Source organism: Tachyglossus aculeatus, chromosome 2 (assembly GCF_015852505.1).
Source record: "Tachyglossus aculeatus isolate mTacAcu1 chromosome 2, mTacAcu1.pri, whole genome shotgun sequence".
Classification (NCBI taxonomy): Eukaryota; Metazoa; Chordata; class Mammalia; order Monotremata; family Tachyglossidae; genus Tachyglossus; species Tachyglossus aculeatus.
This window is the reverse complement of record NC_052067.1, coordinates 69,336,660-69,361,932: the sequence shown is the minus strand read 5'-3', so window position 1 is coordinate 69,361,932 and position 25,273 is coordinate 69,336,660. Positions and strand designations below refer to the sequence as shown.

The window sequence follows — 25,273 nt, the reverse complement described above, 5'->3', positions numbered from 1 at the left end:
TTCCCTCCTAAACCCTGCCCTCTCCCTGACTTTCCCACACTGTTGATGGCACTACCATCCTTCCCATCTCACAAGCCTGCAACCTTGGTGCCATCCTCGACTTCGCTCTCTCGTTCATCCCTCACACCCAATCCGTCACCAAAACCTGCCAGTCTCACCTCCGCAACATCGCCAAGATCTGCCCTTTTCTCTCCATCTAAACTGCTACCCTGCTCATTCAATCTCTCATCCTATCCCGACTGGATTACTGCATCAGCCTCCTCTCTGATCTCCCATCCTCCTGTCTCTCCCAACTTCAATCTATACTTCATGCTGCTGCCTGGATCGTCTTTGTGCAGAAACGCTCTGGGAATGTTACTCCCATCCTCAAAAATCTCCAGTGGCTACCAATCAACCTATGCATTGGCAAAAACTCCTCACTCTCGGCTTCAAGGCTCTCCATCACCTCGCCCCCTCCTACCTCACCTCCCTTCTCTCCTTATACAGCCCAGCCCGCACCCTCCGCTCCTCTGCCGCTAATCTCCTCACTGTGCCTCGTTCTCGCCTGTCCCACCGTCGTCTCCCGCCCCACATCCTCCCCCTGGCCTGGAATGCCCTCCCTCCACACATCCACCAAGCTAGCTCTCTTCCTCCCTTCAAAGCCCTACTGAGAGCCCCCTCCTTCCTCTCCCCCTCCTTCCTCTCCCCCTCCTTCCCCTCCCCACAGCACCTGTATATATGTATATATGTTTGTACATATTTATTACTCCATTTATTTTACTAGTACATATTCATTCTATTTATTTTATTTTTCTAATATGTTTTGTTTTGTTGTCTGTCTCCCCCTTCTAGACTGTGAGCCCGCTGTTGGGTAGGGACCGTCTCTATATGTTGCCAACTTGTACTTCCCAAGCGCTTATTACAGTGCTCTGCACACAGTAAGCGCTCAATAAATATGATTGAATGAATGAATACTACTGGGAGTCCCACGAGGGACATGGCCTGTGTTCAACCTGATTACTTTGTATCTTTCTCAGTGCTTAGTACAGTGCCTGGAACATAGCAAGTGCTTACTGAATATCATAAAAAGGAGAGATAAGCATAACTGGGGTAAACTCATCTACCAACTAGGATTATTGGTGGCTGACTGAAATAGCATTTCTAGATGGCGTTCAGCTTGCCACAGTGGGAAGAGATTGGCAAAGAGAGTGGGCATAGGGGGTGGATCGTTCATTTGCCATTGTTGCTGCCAGCAAGTTGGCCCCGTGAGGACAGATCTTGGGGGAAACCATTGAGGACAGATCCTGGGGGACACCATTCTTTTCCCTCCGTGAATGTTGTAAACAGGCCCAGGAGAGGTGCAGCCCACATTCCTGATCTAAGAGGCTGCACGATCTGTACATATGGGTTTATGTTAAATTTAGACTTTGCTGCAAGTTTCCTTTATCCCTTTGCTTGTTCAGCATCTATTGCTGAGGCTGTCTGAGGTCACCATAACATAGTCTATTCAGCATGATCAGATGGAGTTGACTGGAGCTAAAAAAAACCTAGCCTTTTTGCCCTTCCTGAGCTGCCTCCATATGTAAAAATAAATTTACCCTATTTCTTGAATGTGCAAGAGATTATTATTATTATTATAACGATTATGGTATTTGTTAAGTGCTTACATTGTGCCAGGCACTGTTCTAAGCACTGATGCAGGCCAGAACCTCCAGATGAGAAAGGGTCTTCTTCTTCCTTCTGCTTCCCCCGATCTGTACATACATTTTGTCCATCTGCCTACCCTACTACATTGCAGGGCAGGAAATATGTGTCTGGCTTCTAATAATCACAATAATGATATTTGTTAATCACTTACTATGTGCCAAGCACTGTTCTAAGCACTGGGGTAGATACAAGGCAATCAGGTTGTCCCACATGGGGCTCACAGTGTTAATCCCCATTTTACAGATACGGTCACTGAGGCACAGAGAAGTTTAGTGGCTTGCCGAAGGTCACACAGCAGACAAGTGGCAGAGCTGGGGTTAGAAGACCTGTCCTCTGATTCCCAAGTCCATGCTCTTTCCACTAAACCATGCTGGCTTCTGTAGTACACTCTCAAATGCTTAGTGCAGTGCTTCACTCTCAATAACTGCTGTTTTGTGTTCATCCAGCCTTACAGGTTCTCTCTGGTTCCACCCAGATGTTAGCTTGGCCCGCCCCACCTTCCAACTTCTTTCCAAGGCACTAGGCCAGAAGAAGAAGGTCTAGGATAAACGACAGAACTGCTACTCAGAGAAGTTTGGATTTTAGTCCCAGTTCTGCCCTGACTGTGTTACCCTCAGACAAATCCTTGTGACCTGACTGTTCTCTCACATATACAATGGGGCTAGCAGAACGCGACCACCCCAGTGCTGTAAAGCAAGATGCAACTTACAGAAATCTCACGCCCCGAGGCAATACACAGAAGAGTGAAGGAATGCAAAAGCTTATGATTAGAAATGGCCCCATAGGCAAAACACTTTGAAATCAAATAGCCGAAGACTCCAGAAGGCCAAAAACTGGGGAGCCAACAGAAAGAATAGAAAGCCCCTGGATAACCCAGCTCTTCTTTCCATAATATAGTTTAGTAGTTCAAGGCCAGAGAAATGTGTAATATGGCCAGTGGCAACTTTCAGGAAGGGTCACGGCTACAAGGTTAAGCACAGGAATTAATGTGTCCAAGGGGAGCCACAGAATTTCATTCATTGAATTGGAAAACATACACCGAATCCTGTTCACAACCTCTGTCAAAGATTTGCTAGAAGCTGGAGCATATGATCAGATTTTTCCTAATTGGTTAACAAGTATTTGTCATTCAGTTTTTCAGTACAGCCTAAAGATCAATCAATGGTTTTGAGCGCTTACTGTACTAAGCGCTTGGGAGAGTACAATAAAAGAGTTGGCTTGACTCATCTTCCTGCCATTTTCCAAGTCACCAGGCTAGAAAGGCTAGAAGAAGCAGGTCTACGATAAAGGGCGGGATAAAGGGATTAAGTTGAGGGTGAAGTCCTTGTACTGAAGAAAATTATCTGGGGTAGGTACTACCCTTGAACAAACATTTCCTAAAGAATTTGACAATTTTTGTTTGTAAAATGTTGCAAACAATGCCCATCAGATATTGTGTATTAACTTCAAACCTTCACATAAAGTCATGGGAATTCATCTGTTGTCATAGCTACAAATTCGACCTCTGTGCTAATCACTCCCAAATCTACTTCACTCTCCAGAATCTCTGTCTTTCTGTGATCTCACATCTCTTCCTGCTTCCAGGACCTTTGTACATAGACCTCCTGCCCAAGCTCAACATGTCCACAGCTGAACTCTTCATCTATTCTCCCAAATTCAGTCCTACATCTAGTTTTCCCATCCCTGTTGTGTCAACACCACTATCCTCCCTCCCTTTCAGGTCTGCAATATTGATATTATCCTTGACTCCTCTTTTCTGTTGTTGGGTAGGGATTGTCTCTACCCAACAACAAGTACAATTTGTTGCCAAATTGTACTTTCCAAGCACTTAGTACAGTGCTCGGCACACAGTAAGCGCTCAATAAATACTATTGAAAGTTAACCCACATATTCAGTCACCAATCCTGTCATTTCTTTCTTCAGAACATGTTCAGAATCTGCCCTTTCCTCCCCATCTAACTGCCCATCCCCTGCTCCAAGTACTTGCCATATCCCATCTCAACCAACTGCATCATCTCCCTCGCTGTCGTCCCCATTCCAGTCCATATTTCCAAACCTCCCCCCCCCCCCCCAATCCATATTTCACTCTGCCACCCAGATCATTTATCTATGGCACCATTTTGCATAATCTCCCTTTCATAGTAGAAGCAGCGTGGCTCAGTGGAAAGAGCACGGCCTTGGGAGTCAGAGGATGGGTTCTAATCCTGGCTCCACCGCTTGTCTGCTGTGTGACCTTGGGCAGGCCACTTAACTTCTCGTGCCTCAGTTACCTCATCTGTAAAATGGGGATTAAGACTGTGATTCCCACGAGGGACAACCTGATTACCTTGTAACTACCCCAGTGCTTAGAACAGTGTTTGGCACATAGTAAGCACTTAGCAAGTACTATAATAATAATAATAAACCTCCAGTGGTTGCCTATTCCTTTCCACATCAAGCAAAATCTCCTAGCCATCAGCTTTCCCTTCTACCTATCTTCACCTCTTCTCCTAACATCATCCAGCCCAAACTTTGCTCTCCTAATGCCCATCTGTTCACTGTGCCTTGTTTTCATCTCTCTCACTACTGACCCCTTGCAAATACTCCCCCCTTCTACTTAAAACTCCTACCTTCTTCACATCTGGTGGATAACTGCTCTCCCCATCTTTAAGGTCCTGAAATCAAACCTCCTCCGGGGAGACTACCCTGATTAATATTATCTCTCTCTCTCTCTCTCTCTCCACTATCCTCCCTACTACTACTCCAGTACTTCTGGGTAACTAAGCACTTGGGTACTTACTTCGCCACTCCTCCCCACCTACCTATAGCAATTATGAACATTTCTTTAAATTGTTACTTCTCCTATCTGTAATTCACTTTAGGGCCTGTATTCCCCCACTCCTGCCACCCACACCCCACTTCCCACATGCGATTATAAAATATTTAAGGGCAAGTAACACTTCCACTAAGTCTGTTGAACTTTCCCAAGTGCTTAGTACAGTGTTCTGCATACTGCAAGAACTCAACAAATACCACTGCTTGATGGTCATGTTGGAGTTATTTAAATCCACACATGGTACAGTGTTCTGCCCACAGTAAGCGCTCAAGAAATATGATCAATTGGCCAAAGAAATGTTTGACCAAGTCAAACAGCAGCAGAATACATTTTAACTTCAAAATCTTAACTTCTGGGCTAGACTCTCTAGCTTGAGGATGCTGATTTAAAGAGCAATTTATCCCCTGGTGGTTTGGTCTTGTTTTTCTTAAAGTGGTATTTGATAAGCACTTACTATGTGCCAGGCACTGTACTAAGCACTGGGGTAGATGATAATAATAATGATGGTATTTGATAAGCGCTTACTATGTGCAAAGCACTGTTCTAAGCACTGGCACTGTTCTAAGCACTGATACAAGATAATCAGGTTGGGTACAGTCCGTGTCTCTCATGAGGCTTACCCTTAATTCCCATTTTACAGATGAAGGAACTGAGGCACAGAAAAGTTAAATGACCTACCCAAGGTCATTCAGCAGACAAGTGGTGGGACTGGGATTAGAACCCAGGTCCTCTGACTCCCAAGGCCCAAGCTCTCTCCAGGAGGCTACACTGCTTCTCACCTTGGCTCTGTTGATTTGGAGTAATAGAAAACAGAAGAGTTGCTTATTCCAGTCTTCAGAATGAAACTACTGTTACACTCACAAACACATTTAGTGGAAATTTCAGAACTTAGGAAGGAGAGACTCAATAGATCTCCCAAACAGTTCAAGTGTCAAATTCATGGATAAGACAGAGGCAAGCTAACCAAAAACATTTCTAATTTCTTATAATTGAAAGGAAGCTGATGGATCTTAAGAGTGGTTTCATCTTCTGGAGTTTGTTTTGAACCTTCAACCCCATTAACATGTGGTTGTTGTTCTCCTCCTACATTCTCCCCCACTCCCTCCCCACCCTCCCGCAACCAGAAAAAGGGTTAAGGGAAAATGTACTTGGGAAATGCTTGCTTTGTGGCTAGGATGGCAAAAGCTCAAGAGAACAGTAACAACCTCTTTCAGAACCATGATTATGGTGTTCTCGGGAGAGTCTCGCTCCCCATGCAGTCAGGCTGGGAGTTTGTTCAACTCTGTTATGTCTGGAGGGAAACCCTCTGGTTTTGCTAAAATGTGCGGCACATAGCAACAGAGTGACTACTCTGTAGCTCTGACTACTGTTTAGCAGCAGAACGTGTAACTGTAAGGCCTTGGGAGGCATTTCAAGAAAACCTCTAATACATTCACAAGGTGGCCTTCTGGCCCTCGATAGGCCGAACTGGCCTCGATGATTTATGAAAGCCTGGTTTGTCATTCACTCTCCCTGACTTAGGCAATGGAATATTTCAAGGAGAGCAGAAATCTAAGTGACTACATTCCACAGGGATCCCAATACCTACCCTGCAGGTTTCTGTCTGCTGCTGCTGCCGCTGCTGCCAGAAAATAGGACCCCTGCCACTGGCCGTGAGATAATACCCTGGCAAGATCAATAAACTTGCTCCTCAGACACCGTAAAATAGCTGCTGCATGGGAAGCAGCAGACCAAATAGACTGCAGCAGTTCCAGCGCTACTGCGGCCTCTTTCACAACAGTACTGGTTCTGTATGTTACAGCTCAACCGAATGTGCCGGTTTATTCATTCCTTTCAGTGGGCTAGCAAAGGACACACATTACTGGAGGCAAAGCCCTCAGAAATGCATGTTGATCTAACTGGAGAGTTCTCCAGCAACAGCATTTCAGCATCACCTCTGTGCCTCCAGGGGCCCACCTTCATTTCCTTGGGGCTGGGTGAGTCATCTGTGCACCTTTGATCCTCACCCTTGTCTTCAGAAGACTCCCTTCGCCCATGCCTGAGGCTCCTGGGATCCTAGGGACCCCTGAAAAGGTTGGGTGAGATCAGAGTAAGTCCTGAATATAGGACTAAGTAGCCCCGGATCCCTCTCTGGACTCGGAGCACTCCCATTCCAAGGCATTGTCACCAGACCAACTGGTTTCCTTGGGTAGGATGACTTGGAACTATTGGAAACGTTAGAGAACGCCCACCCCCAAATGGATTTATCCATCTAGTTATCCTATTGGCTCGAGCGGCTACTGGTTGGAGTGGCTCCCCTGAGGCGACCCTCACCCCAAGGCGCACACCTATGAGGGAAGTCCAGAAACACAACCCAGGGTTGGGAGACTGGGCCATGATTAGTGGGGAATGATTGGTCCCAGCCCCCCAGCTATGGATCATCCCTCTGCCTGCAGCTATCCCGGAGCCAATGGCACATGCTTTTGGCAGTTTGTCACCCTGCCCAACTTCCTGAAGTTTGTCATAGATTCATAGAAATTTTTGAACCATGGTGGACTTTGTTGGGTAGGATTCAACTACCATTTCTATGTGGATGATTCCCAAATCTACCTCTCCAGTACTGACCTTTTTCAAAAAGATGGTATTTTTAATGGCATTTATGAAGTGCTTACTATGTGCAAAGCACTGTTCTAAGCACTGGGGAGATTACAAGGTGATCAGGTTGTCCCATGGGGTCTCACAGTCTTAATCCCTATTTTACAGATGAGGTAACTGAGGCACAGAGAAGTGAATTGCCCGAAGTCACACAGCTGACAATTGGCAGAACCAGGGTTTGAACCCATGACCTATGGCTTCAAAGCCCGTGCTCTTTCCACTGAGCCACGCGGCTTCTCTATTTGTTAAGCCCTTATTATGTGTCAAGCACTGTTCTTAGCACTGGGATAGATAGGAGATGATCAGTTGGACTTAGATTGTGAGCCCTCTGTAGGACAGGGACTAAGTTAGAGGCAGGAGGATTTAGTCCCCATTTTACAGATGAAAGAACTGAGGCAAAGAAAAGTTAAGTGACTTGCCCAGAGTCACACAACGGACAAGTGGAAGAGTCTGGATTAGAACCCAGGTCCTCTGACTCCCAAGCCCATTCATTTTTCATTAGGCCAGGCTGCTTCTCTGCAGTCTCTTGTTTCCTCCTGCCTTTAGAATATCTCCGCTTGGATGTCCTGCCTGCATTTCAAATTTAACACATCCAAAACTTGTCCTCCTTCTGTCTTTCCCCATCACTGTAGACAACACCTCTATCCACTGTCTCACAAGCACTTAGCCTTGGCATTATCCTCAACTCATCTCTCTCATTCAACCCACATATTCAATCTGTCACCAAAATCTTGTCTATGCTACAGCGTGGCTCAGTGGAAAGAGCCCGGGATTGGGAGTCAGAGGTCATGGGTTCTAATCCCAGCTCTGCCACTTGTCAGCTGTGTGACTTTGGGCAAGTCACTTCACTGGGCCTCAGTTACCTCATCTGTAAAATGGGGATGAAGACTGTGAGCCCCACATGGGACAACCTGATCACCTTGTAACCTCCCCTGTGCTTCAAACAATGCTTTGCACATAGTAAGTGCTTAATAAATGCCATTATTAGTATTATTATATCTCTAGAATCTGCCCTTTCCTCTCCACCCACTTATCATATCCCACCTTGACTAGGGCACCAGCCTCCTCGCTGACCTGCCTGCCCCCATTCTTTTCCCAACTCTAGTCCTTATTTCATCCTGCTACCATTATCTCTTATCTAAAAAAGTTCAGTTCCCATTTTTTTTAATGGCATTTGTTGAGTGCTTATTATGTGCCCGGCACTGTATTAAACGCCGGGGTAGGTACAAGCTAATCAGGTTGGACACAGTCCCTGTCCCACGTGGGGCTCACAGTCTTAATCCCCATTATACAGATGAGGTAAATGAGGCCCAGAGAAGAGAAGTGACTTGCCCAGGGTCACACAGCAGACAAGTGACTGATCCAGGATTAGAACCCAGGTTCTTCTGACTCCCAAGCCCCAGGGTCTATCCACTAGACCATGCCCACTCCTCAAAAACCTCCACAGCCACCTGCACATCAATCAATCAATCGTATTTATTGAGCGCTTACTGTGTGCAGAACACTGTACTAAGCGCTTGGGAAGTACAAGTTGGCAATGTATAGAGACAGTCCCTACCCAACGGTGGGCTCATGAAACAGAAACTCCTTACCATGGGTTTTGAAGCACTTAATCAGCTCAATCCCCTACTCCATCTTGCCTTGCTGATCTCCTCCTACAACCCTGCTAACACGCTTTGCTCCTCTAACAGCAACCTACTGAATAAATCTCAGTCTCGTCTGTCTTACCATGGACCCCTTGCCTATATCCTCCTTCTGTCCTTAAACTCCTTGCCCTCTTCCTATATGGCAAACTACCACCCTCCCAAATCCTTATTAAAATCAATGCTTCTCTAAGAGGCCTTCTCTGACTAAATCTTCATTTTCCTACTCCCTTTCCCTTCTGCATAGCCTATGAACTTGGATCTGTGTACCCTTTAAACACTTGATATTCACCATCCTCAGCCCAATAGTACTTATGTGCATCTCTCTCATTAATTTTTATTTCTGTCTCCCCCTCTAGTCCTTAAGCTCCTTGTGGGCAGGGAATGTGTCTGCCAGCTCCTTTGTATTTCCCAAGCTCTTTGTACATGCTTTGCACACAGTGAGCACTCAGTAAATACCACTGATTGATTTGTTATCTTTCTCCTGTTCTCATTTTCACCATGCATCTCTATTCTTGTTATAGTCAATCTTGACTTCTGCATCAGTCTCCTCGCTAATTTCTCTGCCTTGTAGCTTTTCTCCATTCTAGCCCTAAATTCACTAGAATGCCTGGGATCAGTTTTTTTTTGGGGGGGGAGGAAAAGTGGGGAATGTTCAGTCCATGGATCTCCACTCCTCAAAAAAAAAATTGACAATGGCATTGGTTACCCATCTACCACGGCATCAAGGAAAAACACTGGCCACCGCTCTAAGGCTCCCCTTTCTCTCCCCACTTCTGGACTGTGAGCCTGTTGTAGGCAGGGATTGTCTCTACTTGTTGATGAATTGTACTTTCCAAGGGCTTAGTACAATGCTTTGCCCACAGTAAGCACTCAATAAATACGATTGAATGAATGAATTTCCTATCAATCCTCGCACCTCTCCCACTACTACCCAGCCCTCACACTTCCCTTTTCTAACACCACTCTATCTCGATCCCATCTCTCTCACCATCAACCCCTTGCTCACTCCATCCATTTTACCTGGCACACCCAACCCATTCATTTCCAACAGACCCCCTTTTAGACTGTGAGCCCACTGTTGGGTAGGGACTGTCTCTATATGCTGCCAATTTGTACTTCCCAAGCGCTTAGTACAGTGCTCTGCACCCAGTAAGCGCTCAATAAATACGATTGATGATGATGATGATGATGACCATCACTCTCCCCATTTTAAAAGTCCAATTAAAATAGTATCTCCTCCAAGAAACTTTCCCTGGTTATCCTCTCATCACCCCAGCCTATCTATCCTCCCTTCCTACTGTTTTGACTACTCGAGTCTGTAGCCACTAAACACTTATGTAATATCCTCAAACTTCACCTACCTGTAATTTACTTTAATCTCTGTCTCCCCAACTAGATTGTAAACTCCTTGAGGGCAAGGATGGAGTCTACTTATGCTAGTGTACTCCCCCAAGCACTCAGTATTCTGCACACAGTAAGTGGTCAGTAATACCACTGATTTCTTTTGATTCTCCATCTGCTTCACTTCCAATATCTTTGATCTTGTTTCACTGAGGGTCTCATCTAATTTCAGAATATATAGAAGATAACAGTAGGGCTAAAACAGGTAGTTCACTGTCTGTCCAAGCCATCTCTTGTGGCAGAATGAACCCTTCTTAAGGACAAGTGTCTGACATTCTTCACTTTTAGTGTGGTGAAATTATACAAAGGAACAAGGCCTTTTCATACAAGTTCTTAAATTCTTCACATGGTAAGACAGAAGTGATTGATAATTCTTTTAAGATTTCAAATTCTAAGAGTTTCCATCCATTAAAGATTTTGGTAGTAAATACCCTTACTCAAATGCCACTCATTCAATACCAGTTTCCAAAAGCCAGAGGCAACTTTGCCTAACGAAATACGCAAAAAGCAACACCCCATTCAGTTACCTGGGTACATTTTAGAACCTGAAATTTCATCCCCTGAGGATAGTTCTGTACGTGATAGGGCAGGTGGCCAGGGGGCATCTTGGGTTTAGAGTTTTTTTCCCATAAATGCTGCATTTTGAAAGTTAGGAATTTGACAATTGAAATTAATTTGTAATCTTTTTAAACCTCGGCCACCCCTTCCTTTTCCCAAAGGTCAAATAAGATGATGTCACTCTCCTTTTAAAGGACAGACTTCCAGAGTGATGACTTTTATTAAATTGGAGAATTATGTATGCACCTGAAATAGCTTCTCCTCTCTGAAAAGGAAAAGAGATGTGCATTCCACATCGACTTCTTTGGTAACCATTTCGTGGAAAATCAGTGTTGGATCTACTGAAAGACTTAGCACAGTACTTGACAAATAGTATATGCTTAGTAGGCACAATAATCATAATAATGAAAACAATAATAAAAATAATAACCACATGGAAACCACAAGGTTGTCTTTAAAAATGAAGCACCCTGGTTTTTCTTTGAAGTAAATTGGTATGACAAAAACAAATGACAAGTGAATTCAATCAAACTCCACTGCATTTGCTCGTAGAAACCAGAAAAGGGAAATCTTATCATCATTTAGAATACTTTCAGGTGGAGGGATTGACTAGTGTTAGAAAATCTAGATGCTAAATCTGTTAAATTTTAAACAATCCCATAGTCCTCTGAATCTTGTTTTCCTCAAAGTAAAATGAAGATAGAAATATTTGAGCTTTTGCTTATGTAAAATTATTCATATTTTGCAGGAGGGTTGTAGAGTTGAAATGCCTAAAGTTCAGTGAACAACACACTTTACTTATCCACGTGGTTGCAGAAACCCTTCAGTCATCAGTCCAATGTTTGCTGGCAGCCAGAAAGCCCAATAGCATGCTGTTCATCAACAAGAAGCACATTGAAACCAAATAAAAAGCATATTGCCACTATATGGCAGTACGACGCCCACGCCTGCAATTCTGTTCACAGCATCATAGAAAGAGCATAATAGTGCTAGAAAAGGTTCAAATAGGGGCAGCCAAAACTAGCTGGGAGGGGGAGAGCAGTTTCTGAAAGAGAATTTACTCACCAAATTACAACACTTCTGACTGACAAGACCAAGGCTGAGAGGCGACATGTTTGAAGCCTACAAAATCATGAAGAGCATGGCAAGGGGAACACAAAATTGTTCACCAAGTCTCCCAAAGCCAGGAAAATTAAAATGGGGTCAGCACATTCATCTATAGCAGTCCATAATGGATTAGTAAATCAAGGATTTAAATAATTTCACAGCTGGTAGGTACATGATAAAATGTAAGAGGAGATGTTAAGGGTGTTTCAATGTCCATCCCTACCCATGTGGGTGGGTTTAGGCAGAGAAACCATAATGCTATTCCTCCAAGCACCCTTTCATTCATTCATTCAATCGTATTTATTGAGTGCTTACTGTGTGCAGAGCACTGTGCTAAGTGCCTGGGAAGTACTTAGTACTAAGTACTTGGGAAGTACTAAGTGCTTAGAGAAGCAGCATGGCTCAGTGGAAAGAGCCCGGGCTTTGGAGTCAGAGGTCATGGGTTCAAATCCTGGCTCCACCACTTGTCAGCTGTGTGACTTTGGGCAAGTCACTTCACTGGGCCTCAGTTACCTCATCTGTAAAATGGGGATTAAGACTGAGTCCCCCAAGGGACAACCTGATCACCTTGTATCCTCCCCAGCGCTTAGAACAGTGCTTTGCACATAGTAAGCACTTAACAAATGTCATTATTATTATTATTATTATTATTATTACAAGCTGGCAACATATAGAGATGGTCCCTACCCAACAGCGGGCTCACCCTTCATCACCACTGTCCGAAACCCAATATAAGACTGGTTGGATTACTGGTTTAACCCAATAAAGTAATCTAGAAGTAGCATGGTCTAATGGAAAGGGCATGGGCCTGGGATCAGAGGATCTGGGTTCTAATCCCAACTCTGTCACTTGTCCACTATGTGTGGGGCAAGTCACTTCACTTCTCTGTGCTTCAGTTAACTCATCTATAAAAGGGGGATTAAGACTATGAGCTCTATGGGAAAGGGACTGAATCCAACCTGATTATCCTGTATCTACCCCAGTGCTTAGTACAGTGCCCTGCACATAGTGAGTGCTTAGCAACTACCATAAAAAACCCTGTTCAGCTTTTTTCATGTACTCATTTTTTTGCTCCCGCTGGAGTTGAGACTAGAGTTAGTGACAAGGCAATAGGGATAAGACTATATAGACTGTAACCTCTAGACTGTAAACTGGTTGGGGGAGGGAATGTGCCTACCAACTCTGTTGTATTGTACTCTCCCAAGTGCTTAGTGCAGTGTTTGGGAGAGTGCACACAGCAAGTGGTCAATTAAAATGATTGCTTGATAATAGTAGATTTATCCTACTGCAGTAGGGGATATAAAAAAAATTGATGGTTGAAGACGAGATTCGATTGCATTGTGCAAATATGGAAAAGTTCTAAAATTTGGTGCCAACCTCTCATTTTGAGCCTGAGGGTGAAAAGGGGACAGGGATTTTAATATTTTTGCCATTTCAGTCCTTCCTTACACCCACCCCAACTTCTCCAAAGCAGTTGTGAATATATCTTTCTATTTTATTTCTCCTACATGTGTCCATCTCTTTGGTTTGATTGTAAGGTTTCTGAGGGCAGGCATCACATCTAATAATTCTATGTACTATTAGTGGATCAATGGTATTGTGCTGCATACAGTAGATGTTCAATAAATACTATTGGTTGGTGTGTGTGTGCGTGTTTGTGTGTTGGGTGGAGGGGGAGAAGGGGAAGGGGTGCTAGAAATTAGGTCCACAAAGGGCCAGTTGCCAAAAGCTAAGGGTCCAGAAAGTCACCTTTCTGTGTCTTTCAGCTGTCATTGGAAGTGCTCAGTTTTGTCAGAGACCCATGATGAGCAAATCTGGCAGTTTAGTTTACACAGCTGTGGGGGTCACTGCCCCAGTATGTGGCACCTACGCTTTGACATACCTCAGACTTATGTAATTAGCTTCACAAACTCCTTGCAGGAAAGTCAAGCACCCAGTTTATTTCTGTGTAATATGGCTTGTGTTCAAGATGGAAGTGTCTGTCAGTGAATACTGGTTAAACACACTTCTTATTCTGTTGCAGAACATAGGAAACTTGGAAACATGACTGTGACAGTGAAAAAGACTGTCCCTTCTCCAGAGGCCATACAGATCCTCTACCAGCGTATGCGATATGAATATGAATTCTACTACTTCGTCAAGGAGCAGTTCCATCTGCTGAAACGCAAGTTTGGACTTAAGTCTCACGTCAACCGGCCACCTCTGAGGCCAGAATTCTTTATTCCTACTCCACTGGAAACTGAGGAGCCAATAGATGATGAGGAGCAAGATGATGAGAAGTGGTTAGAGGATATCTACAAGAGGTGATACAGACCCTTGTGCCCTCCTCCAATAGCCTCTTCCGCCTCTGACAGATTTTCTTTAAAGAGATCCTTTATGGGACTGAATTAATGCGCCATAGCATTGAACAGAACAAAGCATTCCCACATGTTGGGGTGACTGGGAGATACCCGGTTTTGCGGGTTTTATTTGTTTAATTTTATTGAGCGGGTTAGTTTGTTTATGATTTTTTCTGCTCCCTCACAAGGATAGATTAGATGGCTCCATCTCATGGGCAGGGAACACGTCTGCTAAGTCTGTTATATGGTGTTCTCCCAAGCGCTTAGTAGAGTGCTTTGCACATAGCTGACCATAAAATTCCATCCTGGAAAGGAGCATCTTACCCACACTCTCTTCTCCCCAAAACGCATGGGAGTCCTAGCATTCTGTGCAAGCTGGATTTTCAGGCCCATCTCCCTTGACCCATGCCCTACAACATTGGAGCATTGGTCCGCCTGAGCCCAAATTTTAAAACAAACGGCCTGAGCAGCCAAGCAGACACTTAAAGGATACCCAGCCCTTATAGATGTCTGAAAGGTTCTGGACATTTATTCAACACAATACTGTGAGCTCATCATGGGCAGGGAATGTGTCTGTTTATTGTTATATTGTACTCTTTCAAGTGCTTAGTTTTGCACAAAGTAAGCGCTCAATAAATACAATTGAAAGAACGAATGAAAGGATGGTTCTGATGGAGCTGGTGGTAGGTCCCTGTTTGAGTTTGGCAATATAATCTAATGGAAGCTCAAGTGGAAAATTACACAAAACCAAAAGATCTAGGTTGTAATGACAATTTAGCCTCCTTCCTCCCCATCCCCTGTGCTTATTGGTCCCACTCGGGCCATGTAACCCCATCCTGGTCCAGCCTGTGTCCCCAGGCTCAGCTCTCATCCCATCTATGGGCCATCTGGTGCCCATAAAGAACTCTACCCGGTCATTGCAATGAGACCCACACAAAACCTTACCTCAGCACTAACAGCGGCCCCCAGTTCCCACAACATCCACTCCAACAAAAATTCGGGTGACTTCTAATTCAAAAAAACCAACTAAGGAGTGTAAAGAAATGAAAGAGACTTAGGACAAAACCAGAGCCGCTCTCATCGGTCACACATAGACAGTTGAGTTCATTGTTTTGCCTGGAAGTGGGTCTGCCTTGAAAACTTTGAGAAATCTTATTCTACAGCTCTCAGCAGGGAATTTTATGAGCATCTTCATTTTTGAAATTAGGCGTGAGGGCCGAAGTTTGTGGAGGGGAACGGCTGCTTTCTAAGCAGTATTGATACTTTTGCTGTCATGAGCTGGATCGCATTGCTTGGTCAGTCATGAAGAAACTGCTCAGGTTCAGACCATTTCTAATGGTTGGGTAGCAGGGCCATCCTTACCTTTGAGTTAGGCAGAGACTGGGCAAGGCATCCCAGGGAGACCTCGACTCCCCAAGCAACCAGGATTCTGTGAGGCAGCCACTGCTGGAGGAGGTGTGTGTCTGTATAGACATGGCCCTTGTACTAGCATGCCCTTGGAGGGATGAGGCACCCTTGGAAATGGGGACTGGGGACTTTGGAATCACTTGAGGAGGGACAGGGTAGGGATATGGGACAAGTCATCCAACTCAAAAGGGAGAAATGCCAACCAGTAGTAGAACTTTCCCCCTTTTGGCCCCCACTGCTCCAGGGAGGCAGGGGGAAATAAAGGCTTTGGTGGGGTGTAGCTCATCAAATGACGGCATTTATTGAGGGCTAAGTGCAGAGTCCCATACTAAGAGTTTGGGAAAGTGCAATAGAGTAGGTAGACACAATCCCAGCCCACAAGGAGTTTACAGTCTACAGGATGGTTCTGCTACCTGCATAATAGCAGCAGAAGACCTCAGTCATGACCTCTTGTGGCTTTGAACACTGAGCTCTGAAAATTGCCTTCTCCCAACTAACAGGCCTCCCAGTTTGAAGAGTAGCTAACATTCACAATTTGGGACCTCAGGCTTAAATTCTAGAAGAGTGATTTGCAATCCAAACAGTGGCAGAAGAGGGTGAAAGCAAGGCCATAGCTAATGGGGTTTCTCCAAAAAATAGCTACATAGCCTAGGGCACAATCTTGAACCTGGACCTGAAGCCAAAGAAGGGGTGGTCATCTCTGCACTGGTGCAGGTGGAATTAGAGTTCTACTATAGAGGAGCAAGATGAAAACTAGAAACCCCCCAAGGATGAGAAAAGGAGGAATTTGTCAGGAAAAGAACTGGAAGTCTTGTACCCAAGGAATTTTCAGGGTGGCAGCAACAACAGAGAAATCAAATGGCTACGTTTTTAAACCAAGCAAAACCCCCAAAGTTTGCCAGCCATCAGCCACCCAAACAGACCTGAGGTGAGGAAGAGCTAATCTGAAGAATGGGTGACAGACATGTTTGACAAAGAGAAATGTGTCCTGTCCTAATCGGGGGAACCCTTTCAGCCCAGATAAGCGGAGCTAAGAGTGACCCCCGAGAGCACTTGACACGGTAGCTAAAAGTTGAGAATCTGTAAAATTGTAAGTGGTTTCTAGGAAATGCCATTTAAGGACTAATGATTAGTGGGCATTCTTTGGAAGGGCAGTGCTTTGAAAGCAAATTGATCTGCTCACCTTAAAAAGAGAAAAATCCAACTTGGCTATTTCCAGGGGTTTGGAATAAGATTGGTCATTCAACTGGTTTTCCCTAGGCACAAGCCCCCTGCCACTTAACATGGTCCCCATAGCCAGATCTACCCAGTTGTAAAAGGCATTTTCAGCCGTGATTGCTCTATAACATGAAAGCAAAACGTGCTGATGGATTTACTCTCCGGGCCTTCATGTCGTTTTTTTTTTGCGCCAACAATCGGCCTCTAAGTTACGCCTCTTCCCTCTGAGAGCCAAGGTACTTCATAAATTTACTTGGCACATGCAGCAAAGACTCTGGCTCCAGGCCCACACACCATTTGTGCATCATGAAATATATTGTAGATTTTTCATATTTTAGTTTAAAAGAAAATAACATTTGAAGCTGGTTAATCTTTGACTGCCTTATTTATTATAACTTTTCAGCACATTCCAAGGTTTTAGTTACTCAGGAAGGAGTTAATTAAAGTGGTTTTATTTTGGTCTGTTGAGTGTTTTTTAAAAAGCAAAAATCACTAATAATATCCTTTGACCCATTTTGTATTGAGTGTCACATGAGGACTTGAAATCTTTTTTTTAGAAGAAAAAGGCAAAAAAAGTTGGTGTTTTACATTAATAAAAACAAGAACCAAAACATTAGCTTAACTTAAATGCAAGCAGTTTGTGTTTGGGATCAAATATTTGTTAACTCATTCATTACCCACATTAAGGGTAAAGAAATGGAAATAAGCTGTGTGTCTTCCAGTCTGATGTGATTTGAAAATAAAAACTGCAGTTCTTTGCGGCTCCCCAGACTTTCATTCGCTAAATGTATTGTCAGAATCAGTCACTTACCCTGAACTCTCATTCTGTTAGAGGTTACTTAGACGAGATAGAGTGTCTAGGGTCTGTACATGACCAATTCTCTGCAATGGGCAGGACATTTCAAGCCTCCCAGTGTTTCTCTGTGTTTCAGAGTCTAAGATTACACCACTATCCACCCAGTCAGAGCAACAATTATCCAGAAATGCACTGCCTGGAAAGTTTTATTGCTCTGATCAAATGGAATTTACAACTAAAAGAGAAGCAAAATAGCTTGGCCCCACATGCTCAACTAAATCTTATAAACGGGACAGAGTTCCTATCAATAGCCAGACTCCAAATAAAGTCTGCCACTCCAATAAAGGAGAAGAATCAGAATTTTAGTTCTAAGTAGAAATATAATCAATTGTTCACATCAGACTGCTTCATTCCAGTAAATCTGAGTGGAGTCTCAGACAATGAGAAATAATGGATGGAATCATGTTTCTGTTTAATTTGTTTTTCTGTAACAGTCCAATGATGTGAGGCTCCGTCAGAGACTTTTTAACTGCAGCCATTCATACAATGAGCAATAATAATAGTAAAATGAAAACAGAAAATATGTGGTACACTGGAGTCTTTTGATTTGTTTAAAGTGCTTTGTGATGCCTTCCCACCTGTGTTTTTGTGAAGAACTGACCAACTTTTGTTGAATTATGTCATGGCTGGTGCCGTACAAAACATTAAAATGGAATGATGAACGTGGCCATTAAGAAATGCCCTCTGAGCCTCCAAGCTGCTAGAAACCATTCCGAAGAAACTATGGGATTGAAGTAAAAATCAATGTCGTCTTTATATTTCTAATGATATTGGAGGACCAAGTTAAATAGCATTTTGTAGTCTCACAAATAAAAACTTATTCATGCAGGTTAAAAATTACATTGAAATACTGTTAGCCAAGTCACAAACGGGTGGTTTCAGATGTGAGACGGGAAAACATTTGTCACCTCCTCCCAAAGATGGCCACCACGGAATACGTGAAGCTGCATTCGATACACTGGGAACAAATACCAAGGGAAACACTTGGTGGAAGTCATGGCCTAGTGGATACAATACATGCCTGGGAGTCAGAAGGACCTGAGTTCTAATCCCAGCTCTGCCATTTGACTGCTGTGTGACCTTGGGCTAGTCACTTAACTTCTCTGTGCCTCAGTTTCCTCTTCTGTAAAATGAGGATTAAGATTGTGAGCCTCGCATGGGACAGGGGCTGTGTCCAACCTGATTGGCTTGTATCTATCCCGGCACTTAGTACGGTGTCTGACACATAGAAAGCACTTATCAAATACCACACAAAAATAAAAAAAAAATAAGATAACTCTGGTAGAAACTAATGACAAAGACAATCTACTGATATTAATTTCACAATTCACAGATCTCCACTTCAAAAGCTCTAACTAGAAAATCCTAGCAGGTGTGTCAGGAGGCCTCACCAAGATGATCTCAACCACAGCAGCCCTCAACCCTGTTTCCACCCCACGGGACAGCCATGGTCAAAAGACTGTGTTGGTAACAGCAACCTGGAAATCCTTTTCAGGAAAGAGAAAGATTTACAGAAATTACAATGGCATTCCTAATGGGAAGGAGCAATTTATTCAATTTAGGAATTTCACACACACACACACACACACACACACACAGAGAGAGAGAGAGAGAGAGAGAGAGAGAGAGAGAGAGAGAGAGAGAGAGAAAGAGAGAGAAAGGAAAATTCTTCTCCTTTCTTCAAACCTAGGACAATTAAACTTCATGCCAGGTTTCAATTTTGAAACGATTTCCACTGCCACATTATTCATTCATTCATTCAATCGTATTTATTGAGCACTTATTGTGTGCAGAGCACTGTACTAAGCGTTTAGAAAGTACAAGTCGGCAACATATAGAGACGGTCCCTACCCAATAACAGGCTCACAGTCTAGAAGTGTGACTGTGTGACTCCAGTCTAGACAGACAACAAAACATGTAGACAGGTATCAAAATCGTCAGGACAAATAGAATTAAAGCTATGTGCACATCATTAACAAAATAAATAGAACATTATAATCCTTTGTAAAGAGGATTCTAAAATGGAAACATGTAGTTCATATTTACATGTGTTAAGTATACTCTTTGTAAATAGAGTGTTTTATTGGTACCAGCTCTACATAACTCAATATCTCAGCCATCATGTTGCTCTCAACTGTTGTAGATTCTTAATCCACTTCAAAGAGATGGTGTAGGGGATTCACTCAATGGAAAAATGACCCCGAAAAAGCAGGTGGATGGCACTTGTGTATAGACAAACCCTTGCCCAAGGTTATTTGGGATGCTAACCCAAGTGCCCGGGGGGCTTTCCGGAATCATTTTCCCTTGAATGAATTCTGCACATCACATCCTGGTCCACATGGATGATTCCCAGGAGACACCCAGAGTCAGAATTAGGAATGGGTTAGAGGAAGAAAACTAACTAGTTGTGCAATTCAATTTTGACCAGATACGGGGAAATATGAACCTGATTTTTTTTTCTATTTGACATTGGGAGAATTTCCCAATCTCACATTTGAAAGTGAGTAGTTCTGCTTTTAACCATGCATGCCCTAGGCAGACACTGAGCAACCTTCCCCATATGAGTCAGTCCAAACCTCTAAGATCTGACCTGTGACTTTCCTCTTATTCCAGTTATGAGCCATTAAGCAGAGGCAACAGCAAAGAGAGGTTGGGGCAGGCTGGATTGTCCCAGATGGCACACTGTGTGTATGATGCAACTAAATAGAGAGTAGCATAAAACCAGGAAGCAGTGTGGTTTGGCTATTACAGTGAAAGACTGAGAAGCAGGAAGGTTGTTGGGTTCAAATCCCAGCTGATCTATGTCACTTCAGCTCCTTTTACCTGAGGCCAATCCAGTTGGCAAGCAAGGCTTTAGAAACTTGGACATAATTGGTCTGAGATAACCTTAATGTTATCCTCCACTCATCTTTCTCATTCAACACACATATTCAATCTGTCACTAAATCCTATCCATTCAACCTTCGCAACATCACTAAAATGCACCATTTCCTCTCCAAACTGGTATCACGATAATCCAAGTACTCATCCTATCCCACCTTGATTACTGTAGCCTCCTTACTGAACTCCCTTCCTCCTGTCTCTCCTAATTCCAGTCCATACTTCATTCTGCTGCCCAGATCATTTTGGGGGCAAAAACGTTCAGTCAATGTTTCCCCACTCCTCAAGAACCTCCAGCAGTTATCCATTCACCTCCACATCAAACAGAAATCCCTTACCATCGGTTTTAAAGCACTCAATCACCTTGCCCCCTCCTACCTTACCTCGCTGCTTTCCAACGTAGCTCACACACTTTGCTCCTCTAATGCCAACCTAACTCACTATACCTTAATCTTATTTCTGTCCTCTTGTCCACGTCCTACCTCTGGCCAGGAACACCCTCCCTCTTCATATCCTATACACGATCACTCTCCCTACTTTCAAAGCCTTGTTAAAAGCACATCTTCTCCAAGAGGCCTTCCCTGACTATGCCCTTATTTCCTCTTCACCCATCCCTTCTACGCCACCCTCACACTTGAATTCGTCCCCATTATTCACCCCTCTTTCAGCCTCGTGGCACTCATGTACATACCAATAATTTATATTAATATCAGTCTCCCCCAATAGACTGGGGAGAAGCTGCAGTAAAGTCCTTGTAATTCACTTTCCTTTCTGACTCCCCTAAGCCTGCAGGTATAGTTGACCAAGTGTGACTGCGTGACTGTGACTTGATGTCATAAAACTGTTATTTTTAAGAAGGAGATTGAGAAGGACAGAGGCCAAGTACAGTTCAGGTAGACCTCGGGCAGTGAAAGTCCAGGACATTTTTCACAAGCCAAAGCTTGTTCCTTCCTACCCTGAAGACCCACATCCCCAGAGGTCAGAGCAGCAGGAAGGGGTGAGGGGAGAAACAGAAGGTGTAGGGATCACCCCTGGATGGGGCCCATTAACTGCTGCAGGGTCACTTAATGAATGAGAAAGAAAAGCAAGGATCGGTACTGAAAAAGCTGCAACTTCCAACTGGCCTTCCTGTTGCAGTCCCATTTACCATGATATTGTTTAATCCTAAATGCTTAGTTCAGCGCTCTGCACAAAGCTGATGCTCAATAAATAATTGATTCAGGCCAAGCCAAACTCCGGCCAATAATAATAATAATAATAATGGCATTTATTAAGCGCTTGCTATATGCAGAGCACTGTTCTAAGTGCTGGGAAGGTTACAAGGTGATCGGGTTGTCCCACGGAGGGCTCACAGTCTTCATCCCCATTTTACAGATAAGGTAACTGAGGCACAGAGAAGTTAAGTGACTTGCCCAAAGTCACAGCTGACAAGTGGCGGAGCCGGGATTTGAACCCATGACCTCTGACTCCCAAGCCTGTGACTCCCAAGCCAGTGCTCTTTCCACTGAGCCACGCTGCTTCTTGGCACCAACATTTCCTTGGATAAATGTGTTTCTGACTACAGCTACAGTCTGATCAATTGCCAATGCGCAGCTTTCCCAAAGCACTGGTTTCCTTTCACTTCTCTAAAACACCATGAGTATGTGACCCTGATGATAACCTTGTAAGCATATTCTGCTTGCAAGATGACAGGAGAAAAGAGTGAACACTATTTGCTTCCCTTTCTGCTTGCTGCTCCATCATCATCATCATCATCATCATCATCAATCATATTTATTGAGCGCTTACTGTGTGCAGAGCACTGTACTAAGCGCTTGGGAAGTACAAGTTGGCAACATATAGAGACAGTCCCTACCCAACAGTGGGCTCACAGTCTAGAAGGGGGAGACAGAGAACAAAACCAAACATATTAACAAAATAAAAAAAATAGAATAGATATGTACAGGTAAAATAAATAGAGTAATAAATATGTACAAACATATATACATATATACAGGTGCTATGGGGAAGGGAAGGAGGTAAGATGGGGGGATGGAGAGGGGGAGGCTGGGGAGAGGAAGGAGCATTCTGTACCAGATAAACCAAAGTTTTTGTGACTCCGGAGTATTTTCTCAGTTTTGGAAATCCTCTGAATGCCCTTGAAGTGATAACTTGTAATGAGCACCTCAATCACATTGAGGAAATGAGCATTTAGCATCTCTCCTTGGGTCTAATGATATTTATCCTGCTTCTTCAGCAGCAAAAAATGCCTGCCTGGTCCAAATTACTGGTAAACAGTGAGTTGGTTTCTTTTTTGATGACATTTATTAAGCGCTTACTATGTGCAAAGCACTGTTCTAAGTGCTGGGGAGGTTACAAAGTGATCAGGCTGTCCCACGGGGGGCTCGCAGTCTTAATTCCCATTTTACAGATGAGGTAACTGAGGCCTAGAGAAGTTAAGTGACTTGCCCAAAGTCACACAGCTGACAATTGGTGGAGTCAGGATTTGAATCCATGACCTCTGACTCTAAAGCCCGTGCTCTTTCCAGCTGGGATGGGCATGGTCATTTGAAATAGTGTGGCCTAGAGGGTAGAAAACGTGTCTCGGAGTCAGAAGGACCTTGGTTCTATTCCCGGCTCTACCACTTGTCTGCTGTGTGACCTTGGGCAAATCACTTCATTTCTCTGGGCCTCAGTTACCTCATCTGGGGATTTAGACTGTGAGTCCCATGTGGGACAGGGACTGTGTCCACCCTGATTAGCTTGTCCCTACCCCAGCACTAAGTACAACGCCTGGCACAGAGTAAACACTTAAAAAATAATATAAACAAACAAAAACCTGAAGCCCGAGTCTCTTTCCTGAGTATGAACCCCTGATCAGCAGACTCTCATGCACCATTCTGCAGTTGCAGCTTGGGAAGGCAAGACACCCAGGTATTTGAGAAATGCCCTCCCTCCACACATCTGCCAAGCTAGCTCTCTTCCTCCCTTCAAAGCCCTACTGAGAACTCACCTCCTCCAGGAGGCCTTCCCGGACTGAGCCCCCTTTTATCCTCTCCTCCGCCCCATCCCCCCCAGCCCTACCTCCTTCCCCTCCCCACAGCACTTGTATATATTTGTGCAGATTTATTACTCTATTTTACTTGTACATATTTACTACTCTATTTTGTTAATGATGTGCATATGGCTATAATTCTATTTGTTCTGACGATTAAGACACCCGTCTACATGTCTTGTTGTCTGTCGCCCCCTTCTCGACTGTGAGCCCGTTGTTGGGTAGGGACGGTCTCTATCTGTTGCCGACTTGTACTTCCCAAGGGCTTAGTACAGTGCTCTGCACACAGTAAGCGCTCACTAAATACGATTGAAGTAGCCCAGGGCTCCTCAGCCCGCTGCAAATAGTCCCATTTCAGGTTTGATGGGCCTCTGTATCCAGAAGTGACTGGGCTGTCAGTGCACCAGAGGGCGCTTAAACCATAGCAATTGACCGTCCAGGAACATATTACCCCCCTCTGCCCCCCAACATGCGTCTGGACAAGGTCCCTGCCACACCTGTTCGTTGTCCTTCAACAATTTCGTGAATTGGAGGCCTGTGGATGCCGTGAACACATTTCAAGTCAGTATGTGTGTTTGCCTCCCCGTGGGGAACAAAGCAGGCCATTTTTTAGACCGTGAGCCCACTGTTGGGTAGGGACTGTCTCTATATGTTGCCAATTTGTACTTCCCAAGTGCTTAGTACAGTGCTCTGCACATAGTAAGCGCTCAATAAATACGATTGATGATGATGATGATTTTTCGAAGGTGCCTCTGGCTTTAGGCCCAGGGGTGGTGTTGGGATGACGGGTGGCCCCGGGGCGGTTCCGGACACTGGCTGCAGATCATGTTAGCGCAATTATTCAACCAATCGAGGCAATTTAGTAAGCACTCACGGTGGGCAGAGTGCTGTATTAAGCACTTGGGAGCGTGACTCAAGGGAAAGAGCACGGGCTGGGGAGCCAGAGGTCATGGGTTTTAATCCCTGCTCCGCCACTTGTCAGCTGTGTGACCTTGGGCAAGTCACTTCACTTCTCTGGGCCTCAGTTACCTCATCTGTAAAATGGGGATGAAGACTGTGAGCCCCACATGGGGCAACCTGATTACCTTGTATCTACCTACTGAGAGCTCACCTCCTCCAGGAGGCCTTCCCAGACTGAGCCCCCTACTTCCTCTCCCCCTCCATCCCCCCCAACTTACCTCTTTCCCCTCCCCACGGCACCTGGATATATGTATATATGTTTGTATGCATTTATTACTCTATTTTATTTGTACATATTTATTCTATTTATTTTATTTTGTCAATATGTTTTGTTTTGTTCTCTGTCTCCCCCTTCTAGACTGTGAACCCACTGTTGGGTAGGGATTGTCTCTATATGTTGCCAACTTGTACTTCCTAAGCGCTTAGTACAGTGCTCTGCACACAGTAAGTGCTCAATAAATACGATTGAATGAATGAATACCCCAGCACTTAGAACAGTGCTTGGCACATAGTACGCGCTTAACAAATACCAACATTATTATTATTATTAATATACAAGCAGCATGGCCTAGCAGAAAGAGCACAGGCCTGGGAATCAGAGCACCTGGATTCTAACCTGCCACTTGTCTACTAAGCCAGTTACTTAATTTGATTGAGACTGTAAGCCCCACGTGGGACAAGGACTGTGTCCAACCTGATTTGCTTGATTCTGTCCCAGCGCTTAGTATAGTG

At 44.2% G+C, this 25,273-nt stretch overlaps 1 protein-coding gene across 1 annotated transcript in view; it reads left to right on the top strand.

Moving 5' to 3' along the window:
• UST (uronyl 2-sulfotransferase) overlaps positions 1-15,809 on the top strand; it is a 337,771-nt gene extending 321,962 nt beyond the window's left edge. Inside the window, exon 8 of the mRNA XM_038741362.1 lies at positions 13,871-15,809. Within this exon, the coding sequence (XP_038597290.1) occupies positions 13,871-14,154 (284 nt within the window). The 3' untranslated portion in view covers positions 14,155-15,809. The remainder of the gene's footprint in view (positions 1-13,870) is intronic.
• The last annotated feature ends 9,464 nt before the right edge of the window (positions 15,810-25,273 follow it).